The sequence below is a fragment of the Carassius gibelio genome, chromosome B17 (genome assembly GCF_023724105.1).
Source record: "Carassius gibelio isolate Cgi1373 ecotype wild population from Czech Republic chromosome B17, carGib1.2-hapl.c, whole genome shotgun sequence".
NCBI lineage: Eukaryota > Metazoa > Chordata > Actinopteri > Cypriniformes > Cyprinidae > Carassius > Carassius gibelio.
Genome location: NC_068412.1, coordinates 24,318,359 through 24,337,083, shown reverse-complemented (window position 1 = coordinate 24,337,083; position 18,725 = coordinate 24,318,359). Strand labels below are relative to the sequence as shown.

The 18,725-nt window shown below is 36.5% G+C and overlaps 2 protein-coding genes across 3 annotated transcripts in view; both read left to right on the top strand.

Moving 5' to 3' along the window:
- The first annotated feature begins 795 nt into the window (after positions 1-795).
- Positions 796-4,719, top strand: LOC127976616 (dynein regulatory complex protein 8-like). Its single transcript, XM_052581173.1, has 7 exons — positions 796-831; positions 1,137-1,221; positions 1,356-1,428; positions 1,513-1,592; positions 2,589-2,631; positions 2,798-2,864; positions 3,031-4,719. The coding sequence occupies exons 1-7, from the start codon at positions 810-812 to the stop codon at positions 3,147-3,149; spliced, it is 489 nt and encodes a 162-aa protein (XP_052437133.1). The 5' UTR covers positions 796-809; the 3' UTR covers positions 3,150-4,719.
- Positions 4,720-5,175: 456 nt separating this feature from the next.
- Positions 5,176-18,725, top strand: part of LOC127976243 (kinesin-like protein KIF26B) — an 89,083-nt gene continuing 75,533 nt past the window's right edge. For both annotated transcript variants that reach the window (XM_052580527.1, XM_052580526.1), the window contains exons 1-2: positions 5,176-5,571; positions 5,802-6,191. In XM_052580527.1, the coding sequence (XP_052436487.1) occupies positions 5,515-5,571; positions 5,802-6,191 (447 nt within the window). In that variant the 5' untranslated portion in view covers positions 5,176-5,514. The remainder of the gene's footprint in view (positions 5,572-5,801; positions 6,192-18,725) is intronic.

The following is an 18,725-nucleotide window of genomic DNA, read 5'->3' as shown; positions in this document are numbered from 1 at the left end:
TTGAGAAATTTGGTTTTCAAAACATTTACAAAACAATTAGTCACTTTCCATATGTACAGAAAATGCAGTAAATAAATAAATAAATACAGTACAGATAAGGAAAATACTATCCATTGTAAGTGTTTATAGGCTAATTATATATATATATATATATATATATATATATATATATATATATATATATATATATATATATATATATATATATATATAGTATTTAGTTATTTTCTTAAAGGCTATATGCATTTTATAAAAAATATTTTAATTTAATATTTATAATATTGATAATTTCATATTATTTTAAAAGATGCTGAAAAAATTGCACAATTCAAAGCCACAAGAGCACATAAATGTAGTAAATAAACATATCAACATTGCCAAAGAACAATTTCCTACAGAACTACAATTTGTATAACCTTTTCTATATATCCTATATATATATATATATATATATATATATATATATATATATATATATATATATATATATATTATACAAGTGTATTATATATGTATTTAAGATAAATTTAGTTTTCTAAACAATTACAGTCAGTTTTCATATGTACATAAAATGCAGTTAATTAATAAATATTAATACATATATTTAAGATATGGCAAATATATAGTAAAAACTATTTTATAAATGTCTTTTTTATTTTCTTGAAGGCTATAATGATACTTATTTTTTATTTATTTTTTTGTTTTAAAATGTGAGACATTTTATTTTCAATACTCCAGTAACAACGTCACGAATAAATAAGCGCCAGACCAGTCCGTGTTCACGTTACCTAGCAACCAATGTTTTAGACATGGCGGACAAGTACAACGCAGGTAACGATGTAACTTAAAACTTTCTTCTCTTTCAAGCTCACGATATACAGAGTAGCATTTCAGCTCAGTTGTCATTAGTGCAGTTGGTATCCACTAAATGGTTTGTGTAACCTATCGAATATATAGATAGTTAACGTTGAGTAGCAAAGTAACGTTAAACGACATCACAAGACTGCCCGGATGCTCGGAAATAAAATAAAATAAATTAATTTAACGTTAAATACATAGAATAAAGAAGTAACTTAGACGTCAAAAAAAAAAAAGCATTGTAACATTTTCTGAAATACATAATTTCCTTTTGTCAGAAACTATTATAACAGAAACTCAGAAGAGGATAAGTAATGCCTTTGACGTGTTTGACCACGAATCCAACAAGACTGTTGATGTCCGGTAACATTTCAGTTTTCAAATGTCACCATCCTAGATCTATTTTATAATTTAGTAACTTATTATCTTCAGATACTGTTTATGTTCTACAAATGAGGGTTACTTTAGTTTAACTCGGATATTTGTCATTGTAAAAGGGAAATAGGCACCATCATCCGTTCACTTGGTTGTTTCCCATCAGAAGCTGACCTGCATGAGATCATTGCTGAGGTCAGTGGTTTGTTTTACATTCAATTCATTTTCAGGCTGGGTAGACTAGATGAGTAATTATGCTGTGTGTCTATATTTCTACAGCTAGAAGAAGAAGAGCCCACTGGGTTTGTACGCTATGAGAAGTTTCTTCCAACTATGACTAAGATCCTGCTGGAGCGCAAGTAAGACTGTCACCGAGAGTGAAGTGATAAGGATCAGCTGGATAAATTATAATAATCTTGAGCTTCCTGTTCAATTACAAATAATTAGACATCCCTGCCAAAATGGCAATTATTATTTTTGGTTTTCTGTGTCTAAATGGTGTTATGTCCGATATGGCCAACTGTCTAATTTTTTAACTGTAACTGACACAACTTAACAACTGTAACTTAACAACTGATCGAGTTGTAATTGTTCACTGAAACCAAATCTTTTTGGTAATAGAAGTAAAGCTGAAACTAAAATAAAGTAAACATTAGATAATACAGAGCTAAACAAAAAATTTAAAACTTGAATTAAAAAAAAACTTAAAATAAGATGAAGTAAATTAATGAAATAAAATTAATGAAATAAAAATACATTGAAGTTAAATACAAATATTTTTGAAATGATTAAAAATATGCAAATGCACATTAAAAATACTAAAACGTAAACTAAATTTTTAAGCTAAAAGTTAGTTGAAAATAATAGAAATACTTTAAACTTATATAAAATAATTTTAAAATAACACTGGTCATAAAGCACCTTGTCAGTGTGCACATTTAACAAACAATTTAGACATTTACAAATTGTACATCCGAAAACATGCACAGGACAAGATATCAGATATGCCTAAACAATATGCTAAAAATTTTTATAGTTCAATTCAATTCCAGTTTATGTAGCCTTTTCACGATGCAAAGCAGCTTTACAGAAAATTATGTTTCTACCATATATTTAGTAGTAGCTTATCAATTTCAAATTGATGTCCATATGGCAGAAATGTACAATAAAATTCAGTTAATGACATAATCAAACAAAATATGAACACTATTAACAGCAATGATTGTGTGTTGGAACTTGCAATAAAGTGTTATAACGCGTTTTAAGCTGTAAAACCTAGATTGACCACGTTCTAAATTTTTGGTGACAAAATCCGTTGACAATTTTAGACAATTTTAGTTTCTTTTTCATCACAGGTTCCGTCCTATCACAGAAGACCTGCTCCTTCAGGCCTTTGAGGTGCTTAATGCTCTAACAACTAAACATTTTTGCTATTCTTGTTTGAATTTACCTTGAATGCACTACAGAGAAAAAAAACTTCAGAAACTTTAAATTGGATATAAAGATAAAGACCTTAGACCAATGGAATGAATTAATGTATTGGTGCTGTTATCTCTTTTTAAAGGTGTTAGATCAACAGAAAAAAGGACACTTGGAACCAGAGGAACTGTCTAAATATTTAACACAAGAAGGTATGTTCATGTGTAACTGTAGTGATTTTTTATTTTAGTATGGCTTCTAATATTTTGAAATCTGTTGTGCAATGCTCATTTGTCAGGCGATTTAACAATAGGAATCCACAAAGATGTCAAGCTCAGTAATTCAGAAGTTTTAGAAATGTGTTTCTTTCTTTTGAAGGAGAGCCCTTCACACAGGAAGAGATGGATGAAATGTTGTCTGCAGCGGTTGATCCTGATAAAAATGTCATTCTCTACAAGGACTTTGTTAGCATGATGACTTTTGATGACACTCGATGATGGCTGACAGCATGATGAGATCGAACAAATAAGTATTTTTATAGCTTTATTGTATCAAGGTATCATAAACAAAATCATCTCAGTTACCATAATAAATAATATACTGTACAATTTATTTAGAATCTTTAACCATGGTATGTATCATTAACGGTGCTCATATTGCCCTAATACTCTTTGCTTGATAAATAGTTTGGCAAAATTACACATTATGATATTTTACCCTATTCATAATAATTCATATAGCCTTTAAAGTGGAGAATGTGTGCAAGAATAAGAGTGTATATTATAGACAGATTAATCATTTATGCTATTAATGAGGGAGGTTTTTTAAGGCCAGGTGTGTGTCTGAGAGCCTCATTATAAAGTCAGTGTGTGGTGTCCTTCTTCTGTCAGTTTCATTAGCAGACTATAATACCACAGGTTTAGTGAAGGGGTGGCATATTCTTGCAGCTCATTTTTTCCTAATTAACCTGTGCCCCATGAGTGCATCTGTGTGGAGGAGAGACCGGGAACAGAACTGCCCCCCTGTGAACTGACCAGAGAAGCACATTACTTATGATGGCCTTAACAGAATGCAATCATAAAAGTTGCACACTGGTGGCATGGCGAATTATGATCTAACCTTTCATGAAATTACATGCTTTTTAAAAAACGAACTTGACGGAAAAGCACAAATTTTACAGTATAGTTGAAAATGTGTTTTATGAGTTTACTTTACACACCTTCCACAAATCGAGCGCAGCGTTAGTTCAGTCCGGCCACGGAGGCATAGGCTGTGACCAGCTGATGCGATCAGCTGTCATCGCTCAAATCACTACCACTCTCCTATTAGACACGGGACATATATACATGGCACCACTGCTAGGTAAGCATGCTCAAACGGCTTGCAACCCTCCCTCCCCTTATAAGCATGAGCATATTACTGTGCACCTTCTGGTTGTCGTCTTCTTTGTTTCAAGTCTTAGCGGGCATGGACCTCACTGCTGAGAGACACTCACCTTCATAACCAGGCTACAGGATAGACGTCCCACTGCCACATCTACATGATTATCACTGTTTGCTTTAAAGACATTATTAAGAGTCTTAATTTTCATGTATTTCCAAGCTGATGGTTCTGGGGGGGTTAATGTTTGTAAACGTTTTTTTTTTTTTTATGTATCATAAAGTATAGGTGAAGATTCAATGGTCCAAAAAGGATAGAATGACTATTACTCTGAGCAATAGTAAGTTTTTAGGTTTATGACCGTTTCCTATTTGTTTATGCTAAATGTATATATGTCTGTGTATCGTATTATATATGACTGATAAAGCAGTACTGTTTAATTTGAATACTGATAGTCATTTGCTCATTTCTGATTGTTAGAGTCTCATGTGAAGCAGTGGGTTGTAGATGGAGAATTTATTTGAGATGTGTGAGCACTAGGTGGCGCTGCTTACCCATGGTTATTAAATGTCCCTCCAAATTCCTGCTGAACTAACAATGCAACCAAAACAGTACTGGCTATTTATTCTCATTCTAATTCAAAACAACATTTGATAAATTTAGAAATATTGCCATAGCCTATATTGCAAAATGTTTTATGTATACAAAAAATGCATTTTACATTTGAGCTTTGAACTTTATGATATTTTAATAAAAAAAAGAATTGTATACAATTTTAAATGTTTTATTGTTTTTTTAATATTGCTGTTACTATGTATTGCTATTATTATTATATTGTTATTATGCTCTAAATCAGTTTAATGTTTCACATAGTTCATATACGTGAGTGAGACGAACTTCTAACAGAACAACCCTGATAGAATTTCCGAAAGTTATTCGATAATATCGAAATTGACTCTAAATAATTAAAACTTGAGCTTAAGTCGGTCGTTGTAGTTTAGTTCAGCGTGTGGACAACTGTACACTCCCACATGTCAGTCATAAGATCTCGGATATGCTATTCGCTGAGAGGCGCGGAGGAGGCGTGGCCAGTCTACCCAGAGACAGATGTGTGAGAGTAGCGCAGAGATCAGTCCTCCAACAGCCCGATCTGCTGTCAGCCTGCGCTTCACACAAGTCCATATGCATGGGAAAATGCGCCTGTGCTGGGATGCTGTGAAATCTAAAGCACTGCACATGGATTCAACACATCAGAGAGCATAAGAAAGAACGGGTTAATCCACTGCTGGACATTTCAGATTGGACCATCTGTAATTCATATTCCACTGAGGAAGATGAACAGATTTTTGCATGGTTCTAGTCGCTGAGACTGGACTTCAGAAGGGTTACTGAACTGACCAGAGATTGATTTTTGGATCTTTTGGTTGTGGATGTTACAGGGAGCACAGTTATCTCAACAGTCCCTCTGTATCAGGCTTTATCATGACCTCTCTAACAGGGAATAAAGACAGATCTGGGACCAGGAGTAGAAAATATGGGGTAAGATTGATTACATTTATATTTATTATAGCTATTTTATGTAAAGGGATGTGCATATTCAAGGCAATAAATTAAACTTAACAGAGGAAAAACAGCAATTTATTTCAACGTCAAACTCGGTATGCAAATTAATAAACCACTTTGCATACTTTTCCACATTTACCATATCTGTAACCCAGACAATAATACTTAAATCACTGCTTTTCATCCTCAACTATGATTTCTTGCAGATGACCGATTCATCCCCTACGAAGTCAGCATCATTCTCTCCTGAAACCTGGTACCGGAAGGCTTATGAGGAGTCCCGGAGCGCCAGTCGCCCTGTCCCTGAAGGCGCGGGCTCCATGCCTGGGTCCTCTGGAACCCCTTCCCCCGGATCAGGAATATCATCCCCGGGCTCTTTCTCCGGCTCACCTGTGACGATATCTCCTGGAATCAGCACCGGTTCGCCCGGTTCCTTAGGCGGATCTCCAGGGTTCGGCACTGGCTCTCCAGCCTCGGGTAGCGGGAGCTCACCTGGTTCTGATCGGGGCATCTGGTGCGAGAACTGCAATGCTCGGCTGGTGGAGCTGAAGAGACAGGCATTAAAACTACTCATTCCTGGACCCTACTCTAGCAAGGTAGGATTGATAGATAAGTCGCATAAGCATATTCTGAAATCAGTTTTTGACATGGTAATGCGTCATGCAGATACAAATGATATCGGAGGTCCATGCTGAAGTGTGACATATGAACTCCAGTGTTGCAGTGCGTAATTTTGGACAAGAAATCTTGGAGTAGTTAACCAAGAAACCAAGAAATGCACAAAGGGAAGATTTCAAACTAAATTTAAATGAGTCTAGCACTGCTATTTATCGATTAATTGCCTTCTATCACAGTATGGTTGTTCTCACTTCTCGTTAGCAAAACGAATCGCAACTTACAATAAAATGAATAAAATAGATAAAGAGAAAGAAAATAACATTTTTGCATTAAACTGTTTGAAAACACACAGAAATGTTGCACGAGGGTCGGAGTGCTGATCCTAATGCACTGCAGCGTGTTACAGATCCACTATTGCTATTATTCCAGTGCGCTGCAGGAGTCTGAGATCATGATCAAACTGGCCAAAGGGGGCGAAATTAATTGCTGACTAACAGCTTTTTCCTTTGGTCTAAGAAGAGTGTAAAGTGAAACAGACTGTGTAAAGAAACACGTCATACCACGATGCGGCTTTGGGGGCGAGCATGAGCGCTCAGAGAAGCGCATTTATGATTAATGATCCCTTATGATTAGTTTTTCGGGTTTGTCTTGGAGCACTTGGTAGTAGGCTACTACACCAGAACTTGGTGTTGATTCCACAAGAACTCAAATCATAAGCACAAAGTATATAAATAGGTAAATATGCAGTGCGTAATTGGATGCATGTGTGCGTAAATATCAAGTTTCGACGTGTGCTCATTTCATTTTCAGTGTCTAATACCGGGGGCTGTGTATAAGCAGACACGGCAGTATGATTTGCACATAGAAAGAAAAGGTTTTTACGGACAAACCCTACCTTTTTAGATTATTGATCAATGGTTTTGTTTGAGCCCCATTGGATCCACAGCATAGTTTGTCTAATTCAATAAATATCCATTATGAAGAACAGGGGGCGCTGTGCTTTCACAAACAATGCGATATGAAGATTCCGTATCAGTACAATATTTTATACTATGTAATCATTTCTATGTATTGCTATATACATACTATATAGCTCCTCTGTTTGTGTTAAGATGTTATGAACTATAACGTGATCACAGTTGCAATGCTTTCAATTAAAGGAACACAAACATATGGCATCTATTATGTTCTTCATTTCAATAATTGCACCGTTTATCCTTTCAAAAAATAGCCCTCAGTAGTCCAAACCATCACATCTGCATTTAGATCTCATCATGGGCTGCATCTAAGTCAATATCGTTAACCTCTTTTTGTGTATTAATATAATTATTATTACTAAAAGTTGCATTTTGCTGTTTTTAAAGAGCACCATTGATCTGGTGTGGCTGTGGCTCGTGTTTCAGACCTGCTGTTGGTCTCTAGATTTTATGGCCAGTTCTGCCAGCTGCAAGTGACCTGGAGGTGCCCATTAAAACAAGCTGGAGGAGGAGGGGCTGATGGGAAGGAGAGGGGATCACTGGAGAGCAGGGTGGCCATGAGAGCGTTCTTAAAGCCGGAGGCAATTTTAAAGAAGACGTTACTGAGTGTTTGGGCATTTCTTTGCAGGATCTTTACCCACATGGTGATTAGTGAGCAGTGTTGTGACATGAACTGAAGGGTATAGCCTCATTCTGATATACGATCCATCTGGAGATCTTGCAGTATGCTGCCTTCCATTGCACTCTGGAAAAAGTACAGTTCTCTAATTTTCTTCTAGAAGAAAAAAGTGCAATAGACTAAAGGGGATTGATGAACATCTAATAACTCTATTTAACTACATTGTTTGATGCAAACATTTGCAGAGTCAAGTGTTTAAAACATGGACACTCTGTTGACGATCTAAAAAAAATGTACACTTAAAAAATAAAGGTTCTTTATTTACATCTATGGTTCCATGAAGAACCTTTAACATCCATGGCACCTTTCCATTGCACAAAAAATATACCATAGAAGAACCATTTTTGGGGTTCCCCAAAGAACCTTCAACCATAGATGAACCTAATATGACCATAATAGAACCTAATATGATTCTTCTATTGCCATTTGAAGTAAGAATATGCCACATCCAGCTGTAAATGGAACGCAGAACACTGGAACAGTATTAGGCTGTAGCTCACCGAACTTGTGCTGTGGGACTTGCTGCGTTGTGAATGTCCCCTGGGGTTCGTCTTTAGATTACACCCGCTGAACAGAAGCATGTTCATTTCAATCCCATGCACACACAGCTCCCATTTCAAACAGAGCACTGTTGCCACGGCAGCAACACGTTATGGGCGTGAGCTTCATACATATTTCACGTTTAATGCTCTATTTATGCCTCTCAGGTGAGCAAGGAATTATCATATAAAGAGGTCGCTTTTTCACTGCAGACTGATAGGAATAAACGGGAAGGGGTTGCTGACGTCGGCTCGATCCAGCAGGCGTTCTACTGTAAATGGCACTCCCTCCTGTCCAGCGGCAGGCTTTGTCTCGACGCTAGGGTATAATGGTGTTACTAGGGCAGATATGAATACAGCTCAGCGATGGGAGAACTGAACATGCATGTCTCTGTAGGATTTGGTGTGTTCGTTTGGGGGGCACAAATTACTTCTTGTTGGAAATGACTGTGAATAATATATTGCGGCTTTAAAGACGGTGACCTGATAGCTGCTTACAACATGAGAATTGCTGACAGTCAATGTAAGTCAGCACTGTTTATAGGTTGAAACTGTCTGGATTCAACACAACATGGTCCAGTGCTTTATGAACCATTAATTTCTGTTTTTTTTTTACAGCTGAAGGTCTAACAGCAAGTAAGGGTTAGTTTTAAGCAAGTAAGGGTTGCTCTTTTCATGGGTATGAAATGTTGATTGGTTACATTTTTTTATGCAGAGGCAGAGGTTTGCTGCTTTATTACAGCTTGAAGCTTTTGCAGGGCTTTCAATAAACTGGTTTAGCTTCTTTTGAACTAGTATTCCAGCAGGCCACCAATTTTGATATTTGGTTAAATATAGGTTCTGATGTCGGGTGACCATAATTCAATGTCAGGACAATGTCAACGTCAAATTGATTGGTTTTAAGATGTGATATTAAGTAACTGAAACCCACTGTCTGCTAAACATCAGACTAATGTCCACACAAAATATAACATCATTAGATAATGATATCTTGTTGGTTTTCAGTTCTGTATACAAAATTTAGCGTCTTCCAAACTTTTCATGCCAATATCATGTTGACATTAATTATTCACATAGAGTCACAAGAACGCAACTTCTGCTGAAAGTTGTTTGATTAAAATCCACAATGTCAAATTCAGTGCCTAAAATTCAATACTTGTCATAAGTCGGAGCTTGATGTAACAACAATGTTATGTTTTGAAATGGCTCAGTATGAATTTCCAACCAAAAATTGACTGTCAAACATTAAAGCTTGATGGCAAGCAAACATTCAATTTTGACGTCAAATCCATTTGATTGACATCAATCAAACAGTGGGTCTGCAACACATTTTCTTGTAAATTTGCAACCAAAATTTGACATTTTCCCCACCTCTTGGTGTTATGAAAGGTGGTTGGGGAATGAAAGGATGAAAGGATGTTGAGGAATGTTTTTTAGATTTGTTTGTGTATTTGTAATACAACACTTTCTCAGATAATGATTATATCAGTATGATGCTTGAACAGCATCCATGACCCATAAACACTAGTCTCACAGTGCCAAATGCAGCAGATGTTTAAACCCACTGTAGGTTTTGCGGAGTGGGTGGTTTGTTTTTTAGTGGAACTCAAAACTGTATTTCAAGAGTCCAGTCAGGTTGCTGCTGTACCCCGTAATCACTGCCAGCACTTCCCCCAAAGCATGAAGGCCTGTAATCCACCCCAGAACCAAGTCACAGAAAACACCAGGTTCTCCCTCTTGAACATGGGCAATCGATCTCACAGGGATTAGCTGGACCGAGCCAGATCGAAGTTCTCCATGATCAAAGCAGAACTGCCTTGAAGGAGGATACCGCCTGGTTCGGTAGAGCCAGTGATCAGCAGTGCTGGTTCACATTAGTCACTCGTGGCTTTGTCATTGTGTGGAAATAGAATGAAAGATTTCGACAGACTTGTGAAATGCATCTCTGGAGACTGGATGGTTTGATGTGTTGAATGTGTAGGTTTCAGACTACAGAGTATGGATTTGGGGCTCACAAGGAAAGTATTGCAAGTATGCACAAAGTTTTCACAACTTAAACTCACTAGATACCTTTGAAGAATGTTTCAATGCAAGCGTTGACTTGCAGAAAAAGTGCACTTTGTTTTTTCATTGTGTCCAACTGAATGCATTTTGCATCTGTTTGTTTAGTGGCCTTTTAAATATTGAATTGCCACTTTATTTTTCAAAGCTTTCTGGATGCGGTTGTTTACAGTGACATTTTTGACTAAATGCCATGTCATGTCTTTTGTGCTCAGTTCATTTATAAAGGATGATGGAAACTCCAGTTTGAGAGTGAAAGTTCCTAAAGAATCAGATTCAACTCGAACACAAATCAATTTCTAGGACATGTAAGGCAGGGTTTGCGAACTCCTGGAGGTTAATTGTACAGGACTTTTGTGAGTTGTTGAAAAGTAAAAACTAATTAAATCATAAAAATGTGAAATTAAAAACAAACAAACATGAATTTTTACAGACAGTAAAGCACAACATTCAAAATACAGGTAAAACACCTGTTAAAAAAATCTAATATCTATTTTTTACAGAATTATTCTATGTATATATAGAATACTGTAACACAGTATTTTTTGTTGCACCTACAGGGTTTATGAACACATGTGCTCAACCTCATTTGTGGTAAACCATATGTAAAGTATCTCTCATTAGCAGTGTTAGTCAGCATGAACTCCACTTTACCCTTGTTGTCATACACCCCTGTGATCTCTCATGCGGTCACTGGTTTTACACACATGTGGAGAGGGCCATTCGTTCTGCTTTTAAGGCCTCTGCCCCCCTACTGACCACCTCATTTTTTTTAATTGCCCCACCACACAAAAATAGGGCTGTTTCATTCATGGAGGCAGTTGATGTTGCCTGGTACCCTTGCTTTGAAGCTTTGAAGCAACCTTCCATCCTGGCCTCCAAAAAACACTCTTGATAAGAACAATAGATGAAAGAAAATATATATATATAAAATGCAGAGGAAAAAAATAGAGAACTTTCAAACCAATCCATTTAACAGACACCATTTAAACTTTAATAAATTAAGTCTTTAATATTCATAAATATTATACATTTATTATAAAACAATCATTAAATAAATAAACATTATTTATCAAATGTAATTATTTTTGATTTAATGATTGGCTCAACATTACACTACCTGTTTTTGCATATAGAAATGTGATTGGTCTTCATTTTTACATGTATTTGCACAATGAATTGTGATTGGTCTATTTTATGTTGATTATCCATCTATATTGCACATTTCTATTTAACTTCTGTCTCTACCTGTATTAATTTGGTTTACAAAATAATTCACCATAAAAACTTACACTAGCCTTTAACAGGTGCTTATTAGTTTTTTTGACATGACATGTAATCAACTGAATGAATTCATTTAGCTGATATAGAGGGGTTTGATCTTCGTTTGGCTGAGTTCAAGGGAAATGCACACCTTTTGACAGCGAGAGATGGGGAAAAGAAAACAGATGGAGTCATTCATTCTAAAATGCCATGTTTTACGAGAGGTTTAAGTGCATTCCTCTGCAAAATCAACAAGGTTAAGAGGATGAGTGAGACCGGTGTAGCACAGCCCGAGAGAAAAGCTGGGTTAATTGTGCTGTGAATGACGAGGGCATCGTAAAGGTCAGGAGGACAGGAAGAGACAGCCAAAGATGTGTTAGATCTGAAGACATCAATTTTACTGGAGCTTTCTTTTGTTTCTCACATTCCAGTGGATAAAATGGGTTTTGTCCCATAGAAAACAGATAAAAAACAACCTATTAGAAATTACTAATTATTACTAATCACTAATTATAATAAATACAAACTATTTCTAAATCATTTAACATAGTATTTTTTTTTTTTTTTTTTTATGGATTCAACTTAGTAACTTGGATTTTTCGTGGCCATGTTTGACTGCCATTGCCTGTACAAGCATCTGATTATCCAAGGTTGGCTCTAAAATAGATTTGCGAGGACATTGTAAGAGAATGAATTATATTCACACTGTTTTTATTTACCTTTAATGGTTTTTGACACGTAGTGATAGTTTAAGGTGATATTACACTTTGCTGGAGGTCATACGTGCAGTAGAGGAACAGAGTGACTCGTTATTATGAATAAAGAACTGAATTAACCTCCAGATGAGCTGTAGCACGTGTCCAAATTATGATGTAGCGCAGCGCTTTGTGTGATGTGAGGACAATGTCACCTTGCCCATTCCATCTCTATCACATGCCCCAGTGGACCAGTACCTGCCAACACACACAGCCAGGTTCATCACACACACATATACACTGAGAAATCCTTTCCTTTAAATTCTTCTGTAACATTATAATTTTATATAGATATAATATGTGTCTATTCCAATTATTCGTCAGCAGTTTCCATTAAGTTACATTATGGTGGCAGATTGCTTTTAAGACCCACCATACATCTTTCTTGTGCTCTTTCGCTCTTCTTCTCTGTGTATCTAGCTTTTTTCTCGCTCTCTGTGTTTCCCTGTCCTCTCTTTTCTCCTCTCAGGTTGAAGCAATTAGTCGCATGGTTTCTGAGCTGCACTACGGAGCACGGTAACCTTGAGCTGAGGGGAATGTGAGGGAAACGAGAGCGAGAACAGAGGCAGAGAACACTCTCAGACCCGAAGATTTGGTACTGGGGTCTCAGAAGATGGATTACCTGCACAGCTCAGAGCAATTTATCAATGTCAGAGAGCCAAAGAGAGGGAGAGAGAGGGAAATGGGGATGAGGAAAGAGTGAATGGAAGCAGAAAAATGGCTAATGGGAGGTCTTGCTCGATTCGAACCTAGATTCTTGAAAAATTACTGCACATACTCTCCCAATACAGGAAAACATCATTTAGTCACGGCACTACTATGGGCTGTACTATTACTTAATGACAGTTTTCTATTCCGTTTTATAGGCTTGCTATATTGTGCCATACTTTGCTGAACCTCCGCAGCCCCAATTTTGAACTCTGAAAGTCCAAATCTGCAGTTAATAATGGTATTCTGTGCGCCAGCTTGGGTAAATTCAATTCTGTTTGTTAGAAGTGTCCAAACAGTCTGCTATTTCCTATGACGTAAACTGAAATTGGATTTCCATCTATCTATCTATCTATCTTTTTTCCATGCTTCTGATGAATTTATGAACAAAAGATAGAGAATCATAGAATGATTTAAATCTGTTTTGGGGTCAACTACCTGTTTAAATAAGAAATGGAATGCAGATTAAATGAAAGAAAGGGGGATTTGGCATTATAATGGTTAACTGAAATTGTTTACTAGTTTATTTTTGGTTCATAGCTGAGCGATCAAAGAATGACCCAATGGCAGCTTCTGTCCTTTACTCCTGAAATACCGGCCTCTGTTGTGTTCATCTACAGCATCACTGTGTTATTTTAAGGTAGCATCGCCTCTGACATCCCAAGTCAGGGCTGACAGCCGTAGGGTGAAGAGAAGGGCCACATATTTGTGTGTATCATTGTGTGTGTGTGTGTGTGTGTGTGTGTGTGTGTATGTTTGTTTTTAATAGAAACGGCTCACATGTGAGTGTTCTGCATGCCGGTTTGTAATTTTAAACTGAATATGAAGAAAACAACACCCACGGGCATAGAAATAGCATAAGCCCTTGATGACAACACAAAGACTGTGTGATTGAGTGTGTTGTATGTTGTATTCATTTAGCAAGCGTGCATGTAAATACAATCACTGCTGAGAGAGGCAAACAACTGTCCATGTTTAAAGACAGCATGAAATCAAAATGTACTTGACTAATAAATGCCCCTCATTTTATTTTGCATGTCAGATTATTATTTTAAAGTAAAAAGTTTTTTGTAGTCTTTCATCAAAACTTAATTTTGTCAGCCTCTAAAATGATGATTTATTTTTTTTATATTTATTCTTAATAATAAATATAAAAATATATAAAATTATATATTTTATGTATTTATATAAAGTTAATATACTTATTATTATTATTATTTTGTTTTATTTTTAACATATAGAAATTAGCTGATGGATGTTATATCTAGCGTTTCATGATCGAATCAAATATTGTTAGGTTTCCCACTGAGTATTCTGTTTCATATTATGGAAGTTAATATACATTATCATATATATATATAATATTACAGAAGTCATAAATACCATTCTATGCTTGCTTTATTATTTAGAAATGATCTAATTACATCTTTTAATTTAGTTGTCGACTGGCGATAAGGGAAGGTGGATATTTTCCCCATGTGTAATATGCTATATTCAGTATCAATACTATGATGCTGATTTTAAATGAATGCAAAAATCCTTTTAGAAAAAAGCACATCACCATGGCAACAGGGCATATTAATTAAGATTGGAGTTTTCTTTCCATCAGTAATGGTTGCTCTGTATGGGTTGACTATTTACCAGCTGGTTTACTAAAGTAAGCGCCGCTCCAGTATATTGTAGTGGTGGTGGTCAGAGTCAGAATCCTACAGCGGATGAGGTGGTTGTGTTAAATAAGCATTACTTTGAGCGGCTGAGACTCAGTGTGGGTTGTGTATTAAACTGTGTGTTATCTCTAACACTGCAGCTTGTCAGGTATAGAGTCACAGGAGAGAAAGACAGAGGAAAATCTCCCGGGCAGTGTTATTCCTGCCTGTTTACACAGGAAGGCAGCCGGGCCATGCAGACCTCGGATCATTTCAAATACTCAATAATAGTAATAAAATACAGCTCAATAGCAGGGTCAATTGAAACCCACTGATCAGTGAAGGCAATAGAAAATGAAATAAATAACCTGCTCTGTAGGCTGATGTTTGACGTGCATCCTCTGCTCAAGCTTATAGTCTAATGTGTGGTTGGTAGAGCAACAGGCCATTTCAAATATGTTATAGAAATAGCCCATAGAGCTCTGTTGATCTAATATGTGCATGAGAGCAGTGGTTGTGATATGTCAAGCTAGAGTACAGGAGACTGTTGGTTATCAGACCGTGACTCTCAGGGGTTAATTTGCTGGGTCCGTTTATCTTAAATAGCCTGTGTATTTTTCGGTGATTGTGATTGTATGGAGGAATGAACAACACATCCTCCCTACTGATCTCACCCGGGGTGTGTGCTTAGAGTCCTAATGAAACCCCACAATCTGTCCAATCAATCAAGGAGCAGACAGGCAGACAAGCCCCGCCCACCCTTTCAGTTCCTTCTCTCTGTCCTCCATCGCTCTCTCTGTGTCAAAGTCGCTTACTAACAACAGGCAAAAAAATAAAATAAATAAGATGAGCATTAGGTGGCTTTTTCTTATTGTGCCATCCATCCATCCATTGACAGAAGCTATAGTAAAACATGTGGAGTTTTTGTTCATGAAAGTCTCTTATGCTTTTTATTTGACCAAACAAAAACTAAAAATAATTATAATACAGTAAAAACAGTCATATTGTAAAATATTCTTAGTTTAAAATGTAATTTATTTATGTGTTGGCAAAGCTGATTTTTCAGCATCATTATTCCAGTCTTCAGTGTCACACGATACTTCAGAAATCATTATAATATGCTGATTTGTTGCTCAATAAATATTTATTATTACTATCAATGTTGAAAACAGTCGCGCTGCTTAATATCTGTCTGTCTGTCTATTAAGGTAAGGATTTAGAACTTAATGAAATCACTGCTTCTAGTATATGTAAATATAAACCAGTATATATTTCAAGCAATGAATCCATTTTAAGACTTCCAGCATTCGGTTACAATAGCCTCATTAGGCCACTGCATAATGAATCAGCGTGTGAGTGGTTGATGCTATAAATAATGTCTAATTAGCGACAACATCCTCACAATTCCTTGTTACTTGTATATTGCATGTGCAAATTGATTCGGGCTTTGCTATTACAGACAGAGAAATGAGAAGTGAGTTTGTGTGTGGAATAAGTATGTTGTTCTATGTTTCCCATCTAGAATCTTCTCTACCTGCTCATCATGCGAAGCTGACCTTGCTGTTCGGCCTGTCAGTGCTGCATTTGCCATAAAAACACAGATGCATTTAAAAGCTCTCAAGAGTAATTAATCTCTATAGATGATGCATTGTTTCATGCTTCTCATTTCTAAATGGAGGTTGTTAATCACTCCAGGTGTCTGTTTGGCACTCTCACCCCATCAATGAGAACACTAGAGAGGAGATGATTGATCGTTAACAGTGTCTAGTGAAAACACATTCATCACTGAGCTGATATTGACCCTTTCTATCCAATGCAAAAGAAAGGATTGACAGGCTAGATTATGTCCTCTCCCAAACACTCCAGTGCTGATCCTTGTGTCAGTAAGTGATATTGTCTAAATCACTCATCTTTGCCCTGACAATGACCTCCGGTCCGCACAAACATACACACATCTTTGGTCTATTTGTAGAGGCCTGTTTTCATGAGAGGTTACCCTGCCGCATCAATCCAGTCGGGTCAGTGTCTATAAATGAGCATCTTCACTGGGAAGTGCAGCACTCAGCTGAGATTCATTAATCTATTACGGCAAATTGTGTTAGGAAAGACGGGTCTGTCTCTTTTCAATCATGCCCGAGTTAACTCAAACAACTAGAGGAGGGTTTGTCAGCGATAAGACTTCTTGTTGAGATTCAGTTGAGATTATCTGTGTGTTGGTTAATTGATGCAATTTTTCAGCATGGACAACCTCTGTTGCTGCCAATGAAGAACAGATCGTAGAGTGATCAGAAAGCACTTTGGAAAGCCAAGAGTGGCGTGGAGTCTTTATACTGTGAATGATCTTTGGATGAAGTCCTCTTTTCTTGGTTTATCCAATCATATTTAAATAGTTTTCAGGCAAATTTACTGCTGTGAGGCTCAGCGGGACACACAGTTCAACCAAATACAAAACCGCAAAGGAATTTAGCCTCAAAAACTTGGAAGTCTGTTGTTTATTTGCAGTCTGTTTGGAGTGATATGTCTGAGATTTGAGTGTTTATAGTCTATAGCTTGTATCATGAGGGCATTCATTATTGCTATCGGTTAAAATATATACCGTATTTTTCGGACTATAAGTCGCACCTGAGTATACGTTTCATCACACCAAAAATACGTCATGATGAGGAAAAAAACATATATAAGTCACACTGGACTATAAGTCGCATTTATTTAAAACCAAGAAACAAGAGAAAACATTACCATCTACAGCCACGAGAGGGCGCTCTATGTTTTCAGTGTAGACTACAGGAGCACTGAGCAGCATAGAGCGCTCTCTTGCGGCTGTAGACGGTAATGTCATTTCTCTTGGTTCATGTCAAATTAATTTTGATAAATAAGTTGCACCTGACTATAAGTCACAGGACCAGCCAAACTATGAAAAAAAGTGTGACTTATAGTCTGGAAGATACGGTATATAGTTCAGTCATGAAATTCTAGATGGCGCAGGCTGACGGGTGTTAACATAACTGATGATTTTCAAAGAGTTAAATGACTTGGCACAAGCTGATTGGTTCATGCTGCATATGCAGCGAATGAGCTTATTGCCTTGCATTTATATGACTGCTAGCATTCATTTGAGATTCCTGCAGCACGCCTTTCCACCTTCCCCAGCTCCACCTGTATAGGTCTGCTACAGGTTATTTTACATGCTATTTGTGCAGCATCAGTATGTCTTAAATACTCATGGCAATGTATCACCATATGCATTGGCATTAGCAAGTTCTTTCAGCAATAATCTACAACTACAGCAATAACCAGCAGCAGCAGCAATTCAGCAGCAGTGTAGCAGATCTATTCCCCCAAGACCAGACATGTTACCCTGGAGCACAAAACCTTAAGCTCTTAAGTCAATGGGATATATTTGTAATTGCCAAAAATACATTGTATGAGTCAAAATATTTTTTTTCTTTTATGCCAAAATCATTAGGACATTAAGTATAGATCATGTTCCATGAAGATATTTTGTAAATTTCCTACTGTAAATATATGAAAACTTATTTTTTGATTAGTAATATGCATTGCCAAAAAAAGGCAATTTATTTAGCTTTCATATGATGTATAAATCTCAGTCTCGAAAAAGTGACCCTTATGACTGATTTTGTGGTCCAAGTTCACATATATTATCATTGTCATATTCATAACATGCTAAAATATTTTCATCATGATTTAAATAGTTTAGCATTTTCTTAGATGGTTTATCCGTATTTAAAACTCCAAACTCCAAATGTTGGCTGCCAAAAATAGCTTTAACTTAGGCATTTATTGTCATTGTTTATCTTGCTTGTTTTTTTGTCAAGTGGAGACATTTGTGTGGTTGAAATGATGGCCAGGTCAGAAAAATATTT